The sequence below is a fragment of the Canis lupus genome, chromosome 1 (assembly GCF_011100685.1).
Source record: "Canis lupus familiaris isolate Mischka breed German Shepherd chromosome 1, alternate assembly UU_Cfam_GSD_1.0, whole genome shotgun sequence".
Classification (NCBI taxonomy): Eukaryota; Metazoa; Chordata; class Mammalia; order Carnivora; family Canidae; genus Canis; species Canis lupus.
This window is the reverse complement of record NC_049222.1, coordinates 59,128,982-59,149,784: the sequence shown is the minus strand read 5'-3', so window position 1 is coordinate 59,149,784 and position 20,803 is coordinate 59,128,982. Positions and strand designations below refer to the sequence as shown.

Genomic DNA, 20,803 nt, shown 5'->3' with positions numbered 1-20,803 from the left:
AAAATTTATATAAATCAAAATTGTAAATAAAAATTTGATAAAATGACTTATAGGACTTGTTTTTTGTCTAACATGATAACAGAATGAAAACATTTTTAACCCGAGAATGTTTTATATATTCTATTGCATACTCTAAAAAGAAAGTTTTCTTATTTTTGTCTTTTTTTTTTACTGTATAAAAAGATATAACTGTATTGAAAGATGTGAACCCTATGACACTAAATAGATAGGATGTGACATTATGATACAGTCATTAGGTGGTTAGAAAGCATATAATTGGTTTTTGTATACGTGCTTTAATAAATTAGTAATATGTTGGACTTTCTTTTAGGCTTTTAACTTTCTACATAGTATTGGCATATAATTCTATACATCTTAAAGTTGTGCTGTTACTTAGCAGAAGAGCAAATATTTTTTGTAAATATTATAGTTTTCTCACTTTACCAAAAGATTAAAAAATAAAGTGGAAGTAAAATCTAAATAGTAGAAAATTCATTGTTTTATGTAGGTCTGCCCTCTTGTGTCTATAAGAGGAAATCTTGGTCATATTTTGAGAAGAGTCACTGAAAACATTCTATAAAATCAAAACTACTTATAATGATTGTTTTATGGTCCTATCAATCATGAGGTGTATTAAAGAGCCATTTCACTGAGTTCAAGAAGGTTCTTTTTTTAATATAGGTGATTTGCATTAAATAAACATTTTGAACCAACTAAAGTATATAAAAGGCAACATTAAACATTTAAAAATGAGTTCATTTTTAGTACCCTGTAAATTAAGATTAGTAGAATTTATTCTACAGTAGAAAGAATATTTGGTATTTAAAAATTTTAAATACATTGTCTTATTATATCTTATTCTTTACATATCATGATAAACAGAATAAATAAGTTCCGTTTAAAGGTTAGGTTTTTGTTCTACATTATAATCTGAGTTCTAGTATTCCGTAATCTTCAAGAAAAAGGTTTTAATTTCTATTGAAGGCAGAATGAAAAACAAAAACTTATTTTTATTTTACTTAGGGAAATAACCCATAGCTTCACATTTTATAGTTTGGTGTTGATATAAGTAATAATGAACATTAAAATGAAAGGAATAGAATTTTAGCATTTCAGATTTCCCACTTATTAACATCAGTGCAGCTATAGAACTTGGTTACTTCTTTCACAAATAATTACTAATAACTGGTAATGTTGAATATATTGCTTACTATCTATAAGTGTTCTATTTGGTATTAGATGAGGCTTTGCTGAAGAAATCTCCCTGTTGGTATGAGATTCTTTTCCCTCTGTTCCTCAGGTATCTGTGAACCAAAATTATTCCCCTGCCCATCCCCATTACCTGTCAGGTACCCAGAAAAAATCCAAAAGCAGTGTCTCCTTTACTAATCTGTTAGCAGCACTTGTACTATATATATATAAACCAAGATCAGTACTGACTTTTCAAATTCTTTTAGTAGCCACATTTCCACAAATAATACAGTAAATAATATGTTCTTTATTCTCTTAGTAGTTGCTATATTAGTAATATGTCTTGAAGTTAAAATTACTGGATTATGCAGTATAGGTATAAACCACTTTAAACCTAATTTTAAACAGAATCAAGTTAAATTACCAAATTTTGGTGAATATATTTTCCAATACCAATTTTTACTTCTATTATGAGTTAGAAGATATTTTTAAATGATCAGAGGGGAAATTGAAAATGTATTTAAGGAAAAAATTGTAGATTGACATTACTGGGTTTATAATTTAGCATGGTAGGATTGCCTACCAAATAGGTATTGAACATTTGGTTGATAGATTAAGGAAAATAGCTATATCTTGTTATAAACAGTAGGACAAAGAGTTCATGTCAAAATATGATCAAGGAATTAATATTGGGGAACCCCAAATTTTATTTTTTTAATGCTTGAAAGAGTATTTCTCCTTTTATTTTTAAAATTCTTTTCCTTGCCTATATTAAGTATGAGGTTAAGAATAGAAGACAATCTATAAAATCATTCTAAAGTCTTAAGATTTCATGATTTCAAAGACATAATGTGGTAAGTTATGTACTTAGGTGATCAACTACAGTGCCTTATGTTAGACTCTGTTCTGTTAGTGTATTAGTAATTGGCTAATCATACTCTCAGCTGTTAAATTAACCAATTGTTTTTGTCTCTTGATCATAATGTACTACAGAGAGCAGATTTATGGTTTGCCTTCATACACTACAACTCTGTAATTCTTTGAAAAAGTTAAGAGAAATTTTATTTATGTAAGAGTATGGTCTTATTTTTTCCTACTTGATTCTCATAAACTTAAAAAAAGATGTTAGTGTTGTACAGAGAAAGAATACAATTTATATTTCAAAATGTAGGTTATGAGAGTTACTATTACTAGAAAGACTTCTGAATGATAATTATAAAGATAACAGATGTAAGGAATCAGTAGGCTATTTCAAATGATGACTTCATTTGGATGATTATTTTCGTACTTAGCGGAGACTTGAAAAATCTTAATAAACATTACATAGGCATTTACAGTACAATATAAATATTTAGCTCAAATAGTGAAGCTAATGCTTTATATGTGAAGTGAACTGGTTAGCAGAGCAGTTTTAAAACTAAACTCCTACTTTACCCTCAGAAAAAATTTGGCATAGAAACTTTTACAAGCTTTGTTGAGGAATTCAGCAATTACATTATGCGCACCTATAGTCATTTTGAAGTTAATTTTTGAAAATAAAGCTCTTTTCATGTTTACAAAATCCCACAGATGAAGACATTTGTTAATAATTTCTTTTGTTCTGAATCTTGACCTTTTCACAAGTAAAATCTTCTACTTAGAAGTGGTCTGTTATATAGTATTATTTTCCCCTCTTCATGGGATGGCAGATATTAAGTTGATGGTGACAAGTTGCATCACTGGAGATTGCAGCAGAACTTCAGAGAAGCATCACAATGATGCAGATCAACAAGAGACATATTAAAATGAGACAGAAATTTATAAATAGGTTCTGAAGATTTTGACGTGCTTGTTGAGGCATTTCAATGGTTGAAGCTCTTCTAATAGCAGAGCGAGTGAGGTATTGGACTTTATCCATGACCCCAGGAAAGCAGGAAGTCTCAAGTTTTAAATGGTGAAGAGAAAGGTAAAAAGCTGGCGGCCAAATGTGAGCTCAACCACTCTCTTCTTTTAGGTAGCCTGGAATATAAAAATAATGACTGGGTTAGGATCATGTGTGTAACCTATTCTCTGAACAGGTAAAAACACAATTTGTATTAATTCATCTTCCTTAATATTATTTGTATTTGTGACATCAAATTATCTCTGTATTCCTTTTTGATGAGGGTCACCATGAGGTCTTATCTATCTTGTGTTTGGAGTGTAATAACTTCAATCTTTTGCCTCCTTCTCTCAAAATGGCTAGAAGTATAGTTTGGTTTAGGGTGCAACTCATTTTGGACTATTACCCTGAGCAAAAGTTCTAACATATAGTTTCATTAAGACTATTTCTCTATGAGCATAATTGTTGTGAACACTAGTGTATTAATGGCTTCAGAGAAAATCTCATAAAAACAAATGCGTAAGAAATTGTTTTCCAGATGTTGATTTTAGTCCAAAATAAAATAGTTAAATGAAAAGTATTTTATCAGAATTACAGATTCAAATGTTTGTCATTCCTTTTTATTATTCTATAGCTTTGTAGAATATGCTATTTTGAGTAGCATTTTAACGAGACTTGATATTAAGTACTGAAGAACGACTCAGAAAGCATAATAATAGAATTATTACCTAGGGGCCTGGGTGGCACAGTTGGTTAAGCAGCCGATTCTTGGTTTTAGCTCAGTACATGATCTCAGAGTCATGAGACATAGCCCCTTATCAGGCTGTGTGCTCAGCTTGGAGTCTGCTTAAGTCTCTCTCTCTGCCTTTCCCCTAAAATAAATAAATAAATCTAAAAAAATATTACCGTTATCTTGCTGTATACCACAGACAGTTTCTATTTAGAAATGACCTGTACTCAAGAGCAGTGGTTTCATGTTCTTTCTTTAAGGGCTTTCCCTGAGTTATTTTGCCTAATTATTTCTGGTAATAAATGAGACAGAATAAAACAATGCATTATTATAGAAAAATTAGAGATTAGAAATTAACTGTAAATTAACTTCAGAGATAATAGTTACTAAGATTTGGGTTTTTTTTATTGTCAATTAAGATATTTCTATATAAGTTTTGAAACAAAAAATCGAAATGGAATTTAAAAAACCCATTATTAACTGCCCAGAGATAATGGCTGTTAACATTTATTGATATATCATTGTTGATGAAAATGTTACCACCTTTCCCAGTATCCAAATTTCATTTTTTCCCTAATCTCTATACAGTCCATGAAAGCCCAGCTCAACCGGTCAGCTCCATTTCCGAGTGAGACTAGTGCTGAGGAGAGCAGAGGGGAGAACTTAAAAAATGGGAGAGGGAAGATGTATTTCCGGTGTTATCAGTGACAGCTAGGCATTTAGGTTTACAAAGAAGCCCTGTCTGTGGGTGTTAGATTCTGTAGTTCAGCTCTATGAAGCTCGAATTATATGCTAAACTGGGCTTTCATTTGGCTGGAGACTCTGGCCTGCTTCCTAGTATTGGTCTGTAGTGAGGAGACCCAAATAGCTAACTTGTATAAAACTTCATTCTCTTAAAGAGTTGGTAACAACTGGTGTTTCTCTAGCATATGTATGTCTGTAGCATATATTCTGAATTGTCTAATACAAGTGGCTGTTAATTTATAATACCTCTGCTACTTGGTGGGAAATGGCAACATAAATGTGTTTATTTAATGTAATTACTTTTGTTTGAATTCCTCAGAGAAACTACTGTAGAAATAGTTTTTTGTTTTTTTTTTTTTTACAGTTTATTCTTTAAGAAAATGCATCCTTTAAGTTTTTTCTGCTTATATTTGCATGTTCTAATGAATTCTATCGGTTAACTGTGGGGAATATCCCTATTATTTATTCTTTTGTGTAATTGAGTAGTTGTTTATGTGAGAATGTATAACAGTAGAGTCAAGAAAGGAATAAGAACTAGCATTGGTCATTCCTATTTGAACTTACACTTTTGTGAAGTTTCATGACTTAAATCGTCTAAATGTTCTGATTCTAAAAATTACTGTGAGATAAAACATGGAAAAAGGCGGAAGCTGGCTAGTTGTGCATCTTGAAGCTATATGCAAGAGTTCCCTATCCTGACACTTTGATGAGTGGGACTTGAGTCACATGAAACATGTCACCTTTCCATAAATACTTCATTGCCTTTTTTGATTCTGTCTTTTGCACATGTTGTTCTGGCTCTGTCTGGAATGTCTACCCTCCCCCTTCCCCCACAGTCTGCTCTACCTTTGATTCATTGCCAGGCAAACTTCAGTTGATCCTTAAGGCCCAGTTTAAATATCACTTCCTAATGAAACTTTCCATTACTCATTAAGGTAAAATTGGTTATCACCTCCGCTGGTTTCCATGTTACCTATATCAGGAGGGCAATCAGGCTGTGCTGTAATTTTGATTCATTTGTCCTTGCCCCCAGGTAGACATCTAGTTCATGAGTATAAGGAACCACACATTTATTTTGCATTCTGGTATGCAGTGCATAGTTGTTAATATTTGAAAAATCAGTGAAGTTGAATAAGGGATTCTTATGATTTACTTTAATAGTTTTAGAAAATTGTTAATGATCAAAGATGGTGCTGTGACTTTAACAGATTAACTAACCAGTTAGGGTAACAGAATTTGATGGTTGAACACATAATCTTCAATATTCTTCTCAAGTCTCTATTACAGATAAGGGAAATGAGCCTTAGAGGATTACAGCTTAGATAAATTGCTGTTAATATTAACAACATTAACCTGAAGGAGACCTTATACAGATAGGTATATTTTGTGTTTGTGAAGTATGAAGAAGTACACCCGGGGAGATAAACTCTCTACTGATGGAAGTATGACAAATATACTTTAGAGATGATCTCATGATACTTTAACAGCCAAGTCTTACTGAAAAAGGATAGTTTGTTTGTGGAAACAAATAGGATATAAAGAGAATAACCAAAAATAGTGTGGTTTCTTGTCAAACTTAGGTATATGTTATTATTTAAACTGATTTATAGCCACTTTATAATCTTACACTAACACCAAGAACAAATCTGCTTTACATGCTGAAATGTTAGTAGTATGCTTTCAATTTATTGGGCCCAACTTATTTTACAGTGCAAACTCCGAAATATGTTGAGTCCTGATTCTACTGAACTTCCAAAATCTGTATGATAATAATTAAACCAGAATTCATCCATATAAGATGGGTCTTCATATCATATATCAACTCTTTGGAATTGTCTGTGGCCTTCACTGCATCATTAACTTATGGCATGGTTGCCCGGTGTTTATCATTCTTTTCTCTGCACTCGTAACATTCTTTGAATTTAGAACTCCTACAGTCTTTTTCTTTTCCTCCCTTCCTGAGGGCCAAGCTGTTAGTAGTAATATTTGATGGAAAGCCTCGAAATAAGTAGTTTCACTTTATATTCATTTTATCTGGTGATAATAGAGTATTCCTTTGGGATAATCATAAATAGATTGTATTGGTAGGTTTTGAACTTGTATCTGGCAGAGCACTGATGGAGATGGAAATTATTCCTACCTCTCCTTTTATTTTTAAAAAAATTTTTAAAAAAGATTTTATTTATTCATGAGAAAGAGAGAGAGAGGGGCAGAGACACAGGCAGAGGGGGAAGCAGGCTCCCTGCAGGGAGCCCGATGTGGGACTCGATCCCAGGTCTCTAGGATCACGCCCTGGGCCGAAGGCAGGCGCCAAACCCCTGAGCCACCCAGGCGTCCCCCTACTACTACCCTTTTAAAGGAAATGCATAGATTAGTTGTTTGTGACAGGAGGAGTAAGGGCACTTTAAAAGTTAATTCATCACTCAGGCTGTAGAATCAGGATATTAAAAATATGAAAGATTCTTTGATAGGGACTGGTTGTAGAAGTGCCAGATTCCTGTCCCTTGAGTCACATGTAAGAGGCAGAAAAGTACCCATAGAGTATTTTGTATACTGTGGGATCTAGGATTATTTTAATTTTTGGAGAGATGGAAGAATACTATTATGTGTAGGATTTATAAAGTCTTTTCATTGTCTACTTCATTTGCTCAGAAATGAAATTGGGAAGTAAATACTGTCTGATCAAATTCAAGATAATATTCTGTTTTTTGAAGTGGAGGAAGGGAAGACAAACCACAGGGAACTCTTAATCTTTCAACTAATACAGCGTGCCATGGTCGGCAACAGTTTGGGTGGGAGGTACTGTATCAGCCTCGGCTAGGGCTCTCACTTTGTGGTGAATCCTATTTCTTAATGTAATGTCGGATGAATTCTTATGCAAAACAAATCTCAGTCTCAGTAGACTTTGGAAAACTTTCGGTGGTCTGCTTTATGACTTGCTAGGAAATTGAAACCTTAACAATGCAGTATATGGTAAGTAGCAATCCTTACCTATAACTTAAGTACTTTCAGTGCTTTGCATAACTTTCTGAACTTCAGTTTTTTGGGGATACTTTCTCTCCTGAAACCATAAATTCCTGAGATTATTTATAGAATTCAGAATTTTCTTCCCTTTTTATTTTTGGCTGCTTACTTTTAGTAAATGTGGACATATTTTCCTAGTAAATTCAAGTAATGTGTATTACTAATGTGTATTAACTGGTCCAACACTAGAGTCCGACAGATACTTTTAGAATTTTTTTTCATTTAATTGGTTCAAAAGATTAGACTTTTCTTTAGGTTTGGGTATATAGGACCTATCTATTATTAAGATTATTTTGGGGTTTTATTTTTTCTTACTATTTACTGTCCTTTTTGCAGATATCTGAAAGTGATTGTGTATGCAATTTTTTTTTGATTTGTTGAATTAAGTCAGGACAGTTCATCATAGATTTATAATCAGTCTGTGGGTATCCAGAATTTCTATTTGGTAGAATAATTTTCCTTTTTTCAAAAATATTTAGGGGATCCCTGGATGGCTCAGTGGTTTAGCGCCTGCCTTCAGCACAGGGCGTGATCCTGGAGTCCTGGGATCGAATCCCACATCGGGCTCCCTGTGTGGAGCCTGCTTCTCCCTCTGCCTGTGTCTGCCTCTCTCTCTCTGTGTCTCTCATGAATAAACCCAGGCGTCCCATAATTTTCCTTTTGAGATTGCCTAATACTAAACTTGAAAGTTTTATTTGAAGTTGCTTTGGCAGCAATATCCAGAACTTTGTTGGTCCACACTGGCTATTTGAAAGAATCTTCAGGCTGCTTCTGCCTGGTTATGGAAAGAATTGTGTAAATATAAAAATCAATATATTCTCAACCCCTAAATTGACTCCATAATGAAATATTTTCCTTGCTGTAAAGCTCTGCCTTGAGGAAAATTCATTAAACAATAGCATAGAGAGATTTTTCTCTTTGAAATTGTCGCATTGCTGTTCCTGTTTTGTCTATAGGCTTGTCTTAATTTATCTGTTTATTATGTTAAAATTAATTTTTTAACAATTACAGATTTCTTTTACTCTGTAGTCATTGAGACTTCAGAGTCTTCTTTTGGGGAAAAAGATGTGGGAAGAGAATGCAGGGGAGAAGTTTGAAGGAAAAATGAACGCTAGTTAAATAAATCCCCACTAATAAGTGAATTGGTCTTTTTTTTTTTTTTTTTTTTTGAAAGACCTGAAGGTGGAGTACAGTTTAAAAATCACTAGAGGTCCTCAGTAGACTATGAGTATACTGGGGTGGAGCTGTAGGCCCAGGCTTCACTTTATTGTGTTTATTTGGTAACACATGCTTCAGAATTAGATAGGGTAAGAACATTGAAGTATAATTTCTGGACATGTTCAAAGAGACTATGTATTATTACCTGATTTAGGTAATTGTAATTTAGAAAGATTATTTCCTTGATTTTTAACCTTTAGGTTTATTCCTTTGCTACTCTGATCAACATTTTTCATTCACAGTTTAGATGAAAGTCATTTTCATAGCATAAATAACAAAGCAAGATTCCTCTGTCCAAGCACTTAAATGGGGCAGAATATTTTAAGTGGTAGAATGTGGGGAAGCCAGAAGTGAAATTGAAGTAAGGATTTAATATTGGAATTGGAATAAAGTACAGAAGTGTGGTTTTTGTGAAAAGTTTTGAGAAGTTAACCTAATTTTTAGGCATCAAGGCTAAATAGATTAAAGACATGAATTTTAGGAAAGAAACAAATTAAATAAAAGGAGATGTTGATTGTGGTATGTTATATTGTTTTTTTAAAGCCTGTGCAGTTATTTTGAGTTTTGCTTTCCATGGTCTATTGCTTAATAACAACAAGGACATCTATAACTTTCTTCTATCTCTGTCCTTATAAGTGATCAGGAGACTGTTATATAGATTATTAAGGACATAACACTGCATGTATAAATTAGCTTTAAATGAAATGGAGTGGTTTTAAATTAAAATACAGAGGTCTGTGTCCTCTAACTTTGCATTTAGAGTACCACTAACATTATTTGAGGACGTTCAGTTTATTTTGCTTTGCCAATGTCATGATGTATTTTTAAGCCATGTTCATCAGTGGATGTGATGTGCATGTGGTTTAGAGTTCTAAAATCTTGGCTTCAGCCAAGGCCACCACCATTTCCTAGTTCTGTGACCTTGCAGTTCACCTTTATGCATCTGTTTCCGAAATTGTAAGAGATGCAGTGTCAAACATACAGGGAGTTAAAAGAATCAAATGAAATTTTTGTATATAATAGTACATTTAGAAGATTGTACAGGAGTAAAGAAGGAAATTTTAAATGACTTTATTTCTAGGACTGGTAATAAATATACAGTCTAACTTAGAGAGTTATCTAATCTTTACATTTAATTTTTACTTAAAAATTTAATATGTTACATGATCTAACACATTTCATAATATATTGCATGATCATTAAAATTTTTATTCTTTTATACAAATTTTATTTATACAAATACTTTGTTTATATAACTACCCTATCTCCAACTTATTAGTGAGATTAAGAAATAATACATAAAAATATGTAACCAAATACAGGTTTTTTCTCTGGAATATTATTTTCCTTAAAGAATATTAGTGGAATATTATTTCCACTAAAATGTTGTTAAAATAATTTTGATACTTGAGTTTTAGGAAATGGCAGTGACTGACTTCTTAGTAAAGCAAGTACTTTAGCTCTTTTACATGTTTTTAAAACAATCAGTTTTTCATAAACATCCTTCATATTTCTTCCATTTTATTTTATCTCTCACTTTTTTTTTTTAACAAGTTAAACCTCCTGTCTTCTTAAAACAAAGACAATGCTTAAATTTCATCCTATGATAGAGATAAACTAGTTGGGACTAGTCTGCCAGTAGGGTATTTCTGTTTGAAATTTGAAGAGCTGTCACTGTAATTTTTATTAGCCTGTATACATTATTTATTGAAGAATAACTTTAATAGCTGAATTTGTGCTCTTTCTAGAAATTATCAACTTTTTGGAGCAATATGTGATGTGAAATTCTTGTACCATAAAAGAGCTCATGAATATCCCATTTCAAGTGTGAGAATGTAATTTGATAGGTATTTGAGTAAAAATGCATAAATATGTGTATAAAACACCTGCACCAAGTGACTTTCATGTGATACCAAAGGAAATACATTTTATGAATATAAAGATATTGAGAAGTGGTTACAGTATCTCAGTGGTAGGCAAAAATTAGAAATGTTTTCACATGTCTTAAGGAAAGCTGCTTGTGGAATTACAAAGTCCTTTTCTGTAAAAAGCAATAGAGTTAATATCATAGGAGCTTAGAATTCCAGAGATAAATTTTATTTTGACATACATATGAAAATAGAAATGAGATAAAATTGATGTGATTCTCTATGTCCTGACTGATAGAGATTTAAGAATGAAGATACATTTTGTATATTAAACTGAGGATTGTAACATCAAGAGTAAGTGGAATTCAGACAGAAGTCATAAAATGTATCATCTTCATCTCTGGGCATTTGAAAAGTTTCCTTCTCCATCGTTCCCCCCCTCCCCCTTAAAAATGCAGGAGAGGATAATGAGAAACCACGGAGGATAGTAACTTGGTAACAGTATATTCATTAATAGGCGGAATAAACATTTTATCAGATTCACTAAAATGAGATATTTAGGAATGTTCTGCCAAAATAATGTGTCTTTATTTTTTAAAAGTGCCAAATTAGTATTCTCTAACTTTACAAAGAATTTTACATGTGTTTTTAATGGATGTTTTAAAATTTCCAAGCTTGATTTCATGTAAGTAATTGAATTTATTAAATCTTGGAATTATTTTTAGAAGTGTTAAAAGTTGAGTGGACTCTATAGAGAGGGAAAAAGTCTTCAAATGCATTTTAAAATTAGTTTGTTTTATATTTTAAAAAGTTCTGTTAAATATTTATTGTAAAGAATCATACTGATAATATTGGAATAATCATGCCAGCAGTGTGCGTGTTGTACAATCACACGACTGTTCATAGTATCACAGATGTAAATAGAAGCCCAGTCCTACCCTGTTTTTCAGCACAGTAACAGATAACAAGATGTAGCCATTGTTTTTGCTTGAAGGAATAAGATCTCCATTACCACCAAATATAGTTACATAATTGAAAGATATTTTAATTGGAAAAATCCACTTTTCAGAAGCAAAAATGAAAGTCAAATTAAAATGACAAATCACTAACCAAGGTCAAAGATGATGCGACCCTTATTATTTCAAAGTTAAGTCTTGCTCTTACTGTCACCAAACAGGCATTTATTTAGAAATTAAAGTTTTTGTCATATCACACATTTTATTAACTTTGAACTGAAATTTACAAAACATGGTTAACTCTTGAAAAAGTTTAGTAATTTTGAATTCTGAAAAACAAGAATTACCAAAATTAATGAAATCTATTTCTTACCTTGGCTCTTGTGATGATTACAATATAAAGTATTGTGAGTTGTATGAAGTCTTATCGGTGTTTAGTTAGAAAGTTTTCTGACTCTGTTACCAGACTTATGGCAACAATTGAAGTAGGTGTAGGAGGAAAAGTGTTCTAGGGAGGTCTTATGATGTCATACAAGAATTCTGAAGTTATGATTGGTTAGCCATAGTCTTATCACAACCAAACCTTTTAGAATGTCACTTATCTTACTTTGAGTATGGAAAGGTCATTAACACTTTGTGCCACATTTTTTTGCTTGTAATTTTTAAAAGTGTATGGGAGATAAATGAAAAAAAAAAAAGTTTGGGGTGGTAGAAAGCTCCCTTTAAAGATTCATGAATCTTCAGGCTTAGAAATAATTGTGTACTGATGGTGATAATGTTGAAGAACTAAAATAGATATATGGAATTTTAATGAGTGAGAATATTATTGGCTTAGTCAAATAACTTTCATTGTATTGTCGCTGCTGTTGCTTTAATACTGCAGTTTCATACTGTTAGCTTCTAACAATACAGCAATTAAATATTTTCACAGAATCAAGTTTTATATCTTTCACTGTTTTATTTTGTTCTCTGTCTTCATATATTTATATGGGAAAGGATGTGTGTGTGAGGAAACCAGGCTAATGTTTTCAGTTTAAAAAATTAGTTTTATCATAGCATGTAAGAACTGATACATGTATTTAATTAATTTGTGTTTTTTCAGGTAGAGCTTTAACAATATATTTATGAACAATAATTATAATGTTTAAACTGATATATTACCCCAAGAATAGTTACAATTTACAAATTTCAGTATTTAAGATTTTTTATTTAACAGCTGTGTTAAACTACCATAAAATCTTTTTTTACTACCATAAAAGCTTAATAAAATTTTAAAAAGTGGAGACAATATCAAAAGTAACTTTACAGTAAAAATGAAATAATCACAGATTCCTAATCAGTGGCATTCTAGTTAATGATGCTTTCTTGAAAATAAGTGCATTTTGTTTTACATTTAAGGTGCATAAAGTTTCTAAAAAGATTGCCTCACTTAATGCAGCAATTGTTTTCATGAAAATTACTATACAAATAAAGTTTTAGTAAATGGAATGGTATTTGAACTTCCTAAAACAGTTTATCTATAAGAATAGAACTGGAAAAAAAATTCTTTGGAAAAACGAGGCATCATTTTCCTGTTTTCTCTGATTTTTTGTTTATACTACATATTACATTTTCTTAAATCAACACACCTGCAAATTCCAATTTTTAAATCTCTTCTGTAATTCTGGAGGAGCTATTTGTTAAAATTTTTTTTAATGTTTATAGCAGAGTGAGCTCCTCCTGCTTCACTTTCTTATGGGTAACTAAAATGTAGTGCAGCAGCTGCTTATGTGTCCTTAAATGGAGATGGTTTTGGCTTCTTCCAAAGAAAGATAAAATCCTTCTCTAAAGCAAACCTCTTGTTATTTAAAGAATCAACTAAAACTAACAAAAAAAAAATATTTCAAAAGACCCTCCATGAACGTTGCTAAGGGAAAATTTACAACTTAAAAATAAAACCCCAAATTAAAGAAATTGGATGAATAATGTTTGACATTTTGCTCAAAAGGCTGCAGTTTTTCAATCCTTACATAATAAAGATCTCTTATTATCAATTGCCAATGATGACTGTAATATAAACCTAGGTTGAAAATATAAGCCTAGAGTGGTTTATAGTGGTTTGTCAAAGATGACAGCTGCTGAGCAATAGACTGAGGCTTCAAATCTGTACCTGTTGCCTTATCTGTGGAATGGGTTTGTTGTGAGAGATTAATGGGATGAAGTATGTGTCCTCACTATTAGAGATCCTGCAATGGAGTGTCCATTTAGTGTTAGTACAGTCAATCCTTGACATGGGGGTAGGGGTGCTGATACCCCCTCACACATCGTCGAAAATCTGCAGATAACTTTTGACTCCTCAAAAACTACTAAAACCCTATCATTGACCAGAAGCCTTATCCCTAATAAAACAGAACACGTACTTCGTATATGTGTTATATACTGTATTCTTATGATAAAGTAAGCTAGAGAAGGGCAGATGTTAAGAAAATCATAAGGAAAATACATTTATAATATTGTGCATATATATATATATTTTAAAAAATCCACATATAAGTGGACCCACGCAGTTCAAACCCGTGTTGTTCAAGGGTCAGCATGCTTATTTTCTCTTTTCCTTTAGAAGATGATTCTTAACCTGCAATCTATGGGTAGAGTTCAGTAGTCTTGAACTTGGATAGGAAAAAACAAATTGTATCTTTATTTTTACTGAACTCTGAATAAGATTTAGCATATCTCAGTTTCAACTGTAGGCTACAAACTTTAGCAATATATTTGACTGTCACTATAGTAATCTTAGGTAGTTTCATATATTTATTTATAGCTAGCTTAAAGTACTGTTTACGTCCATCATGGAAATTACCACAATTAGGCCTGCCTGGAAATATTGTTATTTAATGCATTAATAAAGAAGCACAGATACTACATTGCAAGTTTGCTTTTTAAAAATAACTTTTCCAGTATAAATAATTTCCTTTCTAATCCCATGCATCTTATTTTTTTTAAAGGAAGTTTTATTTTAGCACAGTTCTAAATGTACAGAATTATTGCAAATAACAGTATAGAAAGTTCCTGTATACCCCATACCCAGTTTTCCCTGTTGTTAACATCCTACATTAGTATGGTACATTTGTCACAACAGTTGGAGCAGTGTTGCTACATTATTTTAACTAAAGCCCATATTTGATTGAGATTTCCTCAGTTTTCTCTAGTGTCCTTTTCTATCCAGAATACTAGATTACATTTATTAGACATGACTCCTTTGGTCCCTTTGGTTTTGATCGTTTCTGAGACTTTCCTTTGAGGAAAGTTCCCCAGTTGGATTTGTCTGATATTTCTTTCATGGTCAGACTGCCAGAGAGAGAAAGTACCATTTTGATTACATATCAAGAGTATATACTCTTGATATATATATATATATACCAACATGACTTAATCACTACTGGTAACCTTGATCACCTGGCTGAGTATAGGGTCATCATCATTTTCCACTGTAAACTTACTTTCCCCCCCTCTTTACCATTTTCCGGGAGAAAGTAACTGTACCACCCATACTTATGCTTCACTACCTTAACAGTGGAGTCTCTATAAAAATTACTTGGAATCCTGTGTATTTTATGCATATAAAAACATTCTGAGAACAGATCAGTAGGCTTTCCCAGTCTGTCATAAAAAGTCAATGGCACCAGAAAAGATAAGAGTTTCTGTGTTTCTGTAGTTGTGTGGGCAGCCTCTTTCTGAAAGGAGGACTGAGTTTTCAAACAGGCTAAAATCTAGACCTCTTTGTTTTTTTAGGTCCTGTCTTTCTAGCTTTGTCTCTTATCACATTCCTTTGTATCCTGTGCTTTGGCCCTATACAGCTGCCTGTGGCCTTCTGAACAGGCTTTTGTTCTATTTTAAGCCTGCCTCCTCCTTACCAACTTTTATTCCCAGCAAAGTGCTGTTTCAATTTACATCTGTGCGGCCCTCCCTGCTTTGTGCCAATTTTGCATGTTCCTCTATTATTTGTCTCTTTTTATTGTGTTTGTTAGTGATAATCTGCTTAGACTAGGCTGCAGGCTCTTTGAGAGCTGATCCAATAACTCATATTTATACCACTATTTACTTTCTATGGTACTATTACCTAGTATAGAACCGGCTCATTGTAACTCTTAAATGCTGATTGAATAAAGGAATAAAAAGGGAACCACGGAAGATTGCAAGGTGGTAGTGAATACATTAAGGAAAATTGAAAAAAATCCTTCTCAATTTCAAAGCTCACTGGGGAGTGGAGGTGGAAGGAGAAGGTTGTGAATAATTGGGATCATTGGGGTAAGAGTAGAATAGCAGAAAATAGTTTTTCTTCTTACTCTTTAAAATTGTTGAAAATGGGGCACCTGGGTGGCTCAGTAGGTTAAGCTTCTGTGTTCAGCTCAGGTCATGATCCCAGGGTCTTTGGATGGAACCTGCATCAATTTCCTGCTCAGTGGGGAGCTTGCTTCTCCCTCTGCCTGCCACTTCCCCTACTTGTGCTCTCTCACTCTCACTCAAATAAATAAAATCTTAAATCAATATCAAAATAAGTAAAATTATTGAAAATATATTTGGTGGGTAGGAGCCAAGGAAGGTCACATGATAACTCATGCTTCCCAAATTGAGCCTTTTAAAAATTAAAAAAAAATTTTTCTCTCCTAAGTGGATTTATAACAATCTCTGGTACTTTATATACTCTGAATATTTTATGGCCTGCTTTTATATATGTAGTTACTTAGATTTTTTTTTCTAATAGTAGTTATTTTTATACTTTTAGTTATAAACACCTTTAAGATTACTACCTAAAACAAAAGGCAGGGTGTTAGTAATAATTTATATCTAAACACATGGTCCTGCCATGGTAAAAATATTCCCATTTTTTACCCTACCCAAGCAAATTATTCTGAATCCTCAGTTCATTTCCTTGCATTTGCTTTTATATAGTTTTTTTGGGGCATTTTTAATGTGTTCCTTAAAAGTATTTTTTATTTTAGTTACCTTTATGTAAAAGAAATCATGATGTATGTCACCTTTTGCACAAAGTTTTTAAGTTCCAACTTGTAGGGTAGTGTGTTACAGGCACAATGTAGACTAGTTTCTGGAAACTTTTAACAAAAAATTAGTTTAAGTAATGACAAAATTAAAGCAAAATATAATGCAGTACAAAAATAATACAGTAAGATGCACACTCTCAATAAGCTTTTGTGATACATACCATATTTCAAAGATAGGGAGCTTTTTAAGGTTATTAGAACCGCTAGGACAGCCATGAGAAATATTTTACCTAATTGTTGAGGGTATTTTCTATTAAAAGTTTGGGAGTTACTGCCTTAAATTTTAAAGCTACCTACAGAAGTATTAATTGAAAAAACATCTAAGAACAGGAAGTGAGAATGAGAATAGTAATCCTAGACTGAAAGGATAGGGAAATGCCTAAGGCAGTAGAAAGAGCAAGGGTGGAGGGAAGAACAGTTTCGAAGTAGCCTGCAAACCTTAGGGGCTTCTTGGGGAGGTAGATTCACTTTTAGAATTGACTTGCCAGATACTTAGGGGCTCAAACATTTCATTTTTTCCTAAATGCACTCTTAACAGTTTCTCTTTCTTTTTTAAATTTCCCAGTTCGTGAGGCCAGTTAGTTTAAGGGCTCACATAGGTTTGCACAATTTTTGGAAAATTTATGAAACACATTCTGAGTGGTAGGAAGAAGTGTTACAGTGTGGTCTGTGGTTTCAAAGAACACTATCACTACACAAGTAATTATGCAAATGAAATGTTGAATATTTGGAAGTTAAACCACTAGTGCAAGATAATGTCAGGTGGACAAGGAAATTCAGGAATAAGAATGAAATTAACACATATAATAAAAAACGATATGATTTTTAAGAGAACTGCATATTTTTACAAAGGAAGTTGACCGAACCAGAGCTAAAATAAGAAACGGGTATACACACATACACTTAACACCAGAATACAAATTTAACAAAAACAACCCCCAGGTCTCTAGACACTGTGTCAGAGCTCTGTAAACCATGAAGTTATTCCATTGTTGTTAAGATTCTAATTCAGTTCTATGATTTGCTCCCCCTGCCATAAAACACATTATCTTTGTGCTTGGCACCCTAGTACCTGAGCCCCTTGCTTTTCCAGTCTTTATGGTGGCATCATCATTTATTTTGTCATCCAGAATGGAAATTTGAGACCCATTCTATTTTCTGTCTTCTACTAGATGCCACATTCATTTAAAAAAATCAGATGTAGATTATCAAATATAAATCTTTTATCCATGGCTTCATCAGCTTGCTTCTGAACTTTTAAGAAGCCTAGTAATCAGTCTTTCTTCCATCTGTCTTTATCCTCTCCTTTTCAACCTTTACCCTGTTATCCAAGTTGCTTTGTCAAGTGCAAAATTGAGTGTCACTTACATGTTTCGAACTGTTCTTTATACCATCATCTCCCTCAAGGTTAAAAGCCCAGACTTTACAGCATTTCATACAAAGGTCTTTTCTGATCTGTCATTGTCATCTGTTCCTACCATAATGGATTTGACAACTCTGCCATTTTATGTGTTAGTTCTTCTTTCTGGAACCTATTTTTTACTTCCTTGTTTTTCTCAAAAGCCTTCATTTGTTCAAAATGAGTAGGGAGGAGCCTGTTTTATTAGTTTCTAATTTTAAATTGCATAAGTAATAAATATCTCTTATAATTCAAAGTCAGACAAACCTAGAGTTGGAAGGGGACTTTATATATTTTGTAGGTATATTTGTTTTCTTTGCATAAACATCACGAATAGAGGCCTTTTTTCTATACTCCTTAGCCTTTAGAAATTAAATTTAATGGATATTTAGAGTATTATTTTACCATTATTACAAGTAAGCTCCTAAAAGGATAAGTCGATGGAAGGTAGAAGTGAGAATAAAGATCCTCTAAGGTTTAACAGGAACTGATTTCTTTTCTCTAATATTTGCTTCTGAAAATTGGAGATTTTACTTGCACTTGATTTTTTTTTTTTTTAGTATTTTATATATTAGAAACAGAAAATGAGTGGGGAGAGGGGCAGAGGGAGAAGCAGAACTCCCCACAGAGCAGGGAGCCAGCCCCACGCAGGACCCTATCCAGGACCCTGGGATTGTGACCTGAGCTGAAGGCAGACGCTTAGCTGACCTAGCCACCCAGGCACCCCATACTTGCACTTGATTTTTTTTAACTTGTTCACACTTTGACATATGTGTGTAATACACTGATTTGTGGAGTAGCTGTGTGTTGGTCATGGCATAATGAAGAGCTGTGGAATTTGAATTGCCATTCTTGTCTTCTTCTTACTACCTTCCTTAATGATTTTCAGAAAATGAATCTATCTGTACTCTAGTTTTCTCAGATAAAATGGAGGCAAATTGAGTTAATGTATCTTCAAAGCTCAAATGTTCTATGATTACACCAAGCTAGCTTCAAAAATGTTTTTAAGAGCCTTTTGTCTTACTAACTCTGTTAGAATAATTAGACATGTAAACTTCACATCTTGGTTCCTAATTCATTCCTTTAGTCAAACTACAGGTTTACTGGTTGCCAGACACTGTACTGGGTAAATGATATGGCTAAAAGAAATTCTTGTCTTTATGTATCTTTTATTGTAAAAAAATTTTAAAATGAGAAATCAATACCTGTTCATTGAAGATTAATTTTTACTTATTAATATGTTTGGGCATTTTTGATATGATTATATATTAAAATACATATTATAAAATTTAATGACCTTATTATTTTGCCATATAAATGTGCCATAGTTTATTGAACTGCTCTTTTTGGTTATTTTTTTTTTTTAAGATTTTATTTATTTATTCATGAGACACACAGAGAGAGGCAGGGACATAGGCAGAGGGAGAAGCAGGTTCTCTGTGGGGAGCCTGATGCGCGACTCCGTCCCAGGACTTCAGGATCACGACCTGGGCCAAAGGCACACACTCAACTGCTGAGCCACCCAGGTGCTCCCTCTTTTTGGTTATTAAGTGACTTACAATTTTTGCCATTAAAAACCACTAAAACACTGTGATGAATGTTTGTATAAATAAATATGAAATCTTTCTTTGTCTTTTTCAATCTCTTGGCTCTGTAAACTTGTTATAACTTAATTTATTCAAGGATGATCAACCTCTTAAATGAATTTGATTTGTGTGAAATTAAATTAACTAATTTTTGAAAGTTAGGTAGTTAGTTGGTAGAAATTCCTTTAAATTAGATGACCTTCTTTGAGAAAATGACCTAAGAACAGGAATTTTGCGGTGAGGGTTAGATCCTGAAACTGGTTAAACATTCAGAGTGATATGAATGGCCACTCTAGCAACTGAAGGAGTAACGCTTATAGTTTAGATCAGGTGGTCTCTTCAACTGTGTGCTCCTCTGCACACAGAGGATGGGAGAGAGAGCCTTACCCTAATTTAGGTCTGAACTTTCATAGAAAGACATTGATAATGTCAACATTTAAGACAAGTCTTTGATTACCTCAGGTGAGAACCTCTAAAATATAGTTGCTTCTCTTCTTCAGTTATACACTTAGCTTTCTTGAAGTTGTTAGAATACAAATTCAACTGATCCTTGATTTTTCAGTACAGATGCATTCTTGAAAAGGTTATGTAAAAGGGATTTTGATATGTGAAATTCACATTTACCTTATAAAGCGAGAGATGTAAAGTGTCCCAGTGGAAAAGATTAATAAGCCCAACTTCATAATATGTAGGCATTATAACTTTTTATCTTCAATTTAATGTACTTAGAGTTGTGCACTGTTTCTGATGCATCTCGGTAATAAGTCCATACTTCCTCTTTAAACCATCTCCAAATTAAAAGCTTATATAACAAAACAAAAGGATGTGAACATCTTCTCATCTGCTGTTTTCATTTGCCCTTTAGCTTAATTGATCAAGCATGGTAAGTGGTTTTCAGGACCAGCCGTAGTATTGGTATCAAGAAGATAATTTTGGCATAGTTATTCATTAGCCTTTCTTGCTAATACATACATTTTTATAGTTTATTGTGTAGTTGGGATCATGGATATTTGAAGAATTGATTATTGACTCCAGCATTAGTATATTGACGTTTTTAAATATAGCTTGAAAAAATATATATATCTCTAAAAACCAAACTAAAGTTAAATTTGTTATATGGATTACTCAGAGATTTGCTGGGTCTGAAAGATATAAGGCTAGACCCCAAGGGCAGGAAAGTATGA

The 20,803-nt window shown here is 32.9% G+C and overlaps 2 protein-coding genes across 3 annotated transcripts in view; one reads left to right on the top strand and one right to left on the bottom strand.

Annotated features, from left to right (window-relative positions):
- Positions 1 to 20,803, top strand: part of CEP85L (centrosomal protein 85 like) — a 146,918-nt gene that overhangs the window by 50,204 nt on the left and 75,911 nt on the right. The window lies entirely within an intron of this gene.
- PLN (phospholamban) lies at positions 657 to 12,048 on the bottom strand. Its single transcript, NM_001003332.1, is given in 2 exon segments — positions 657 to 3,189; positions 11,966 to 12,048. A coding segment is annotated over 1 exon segment (159 nt). The 5' UTR covers positions 3,089 to 3,189; positions 11,966 to 12,048; the 3' UTR covers positions 657 to 2,929.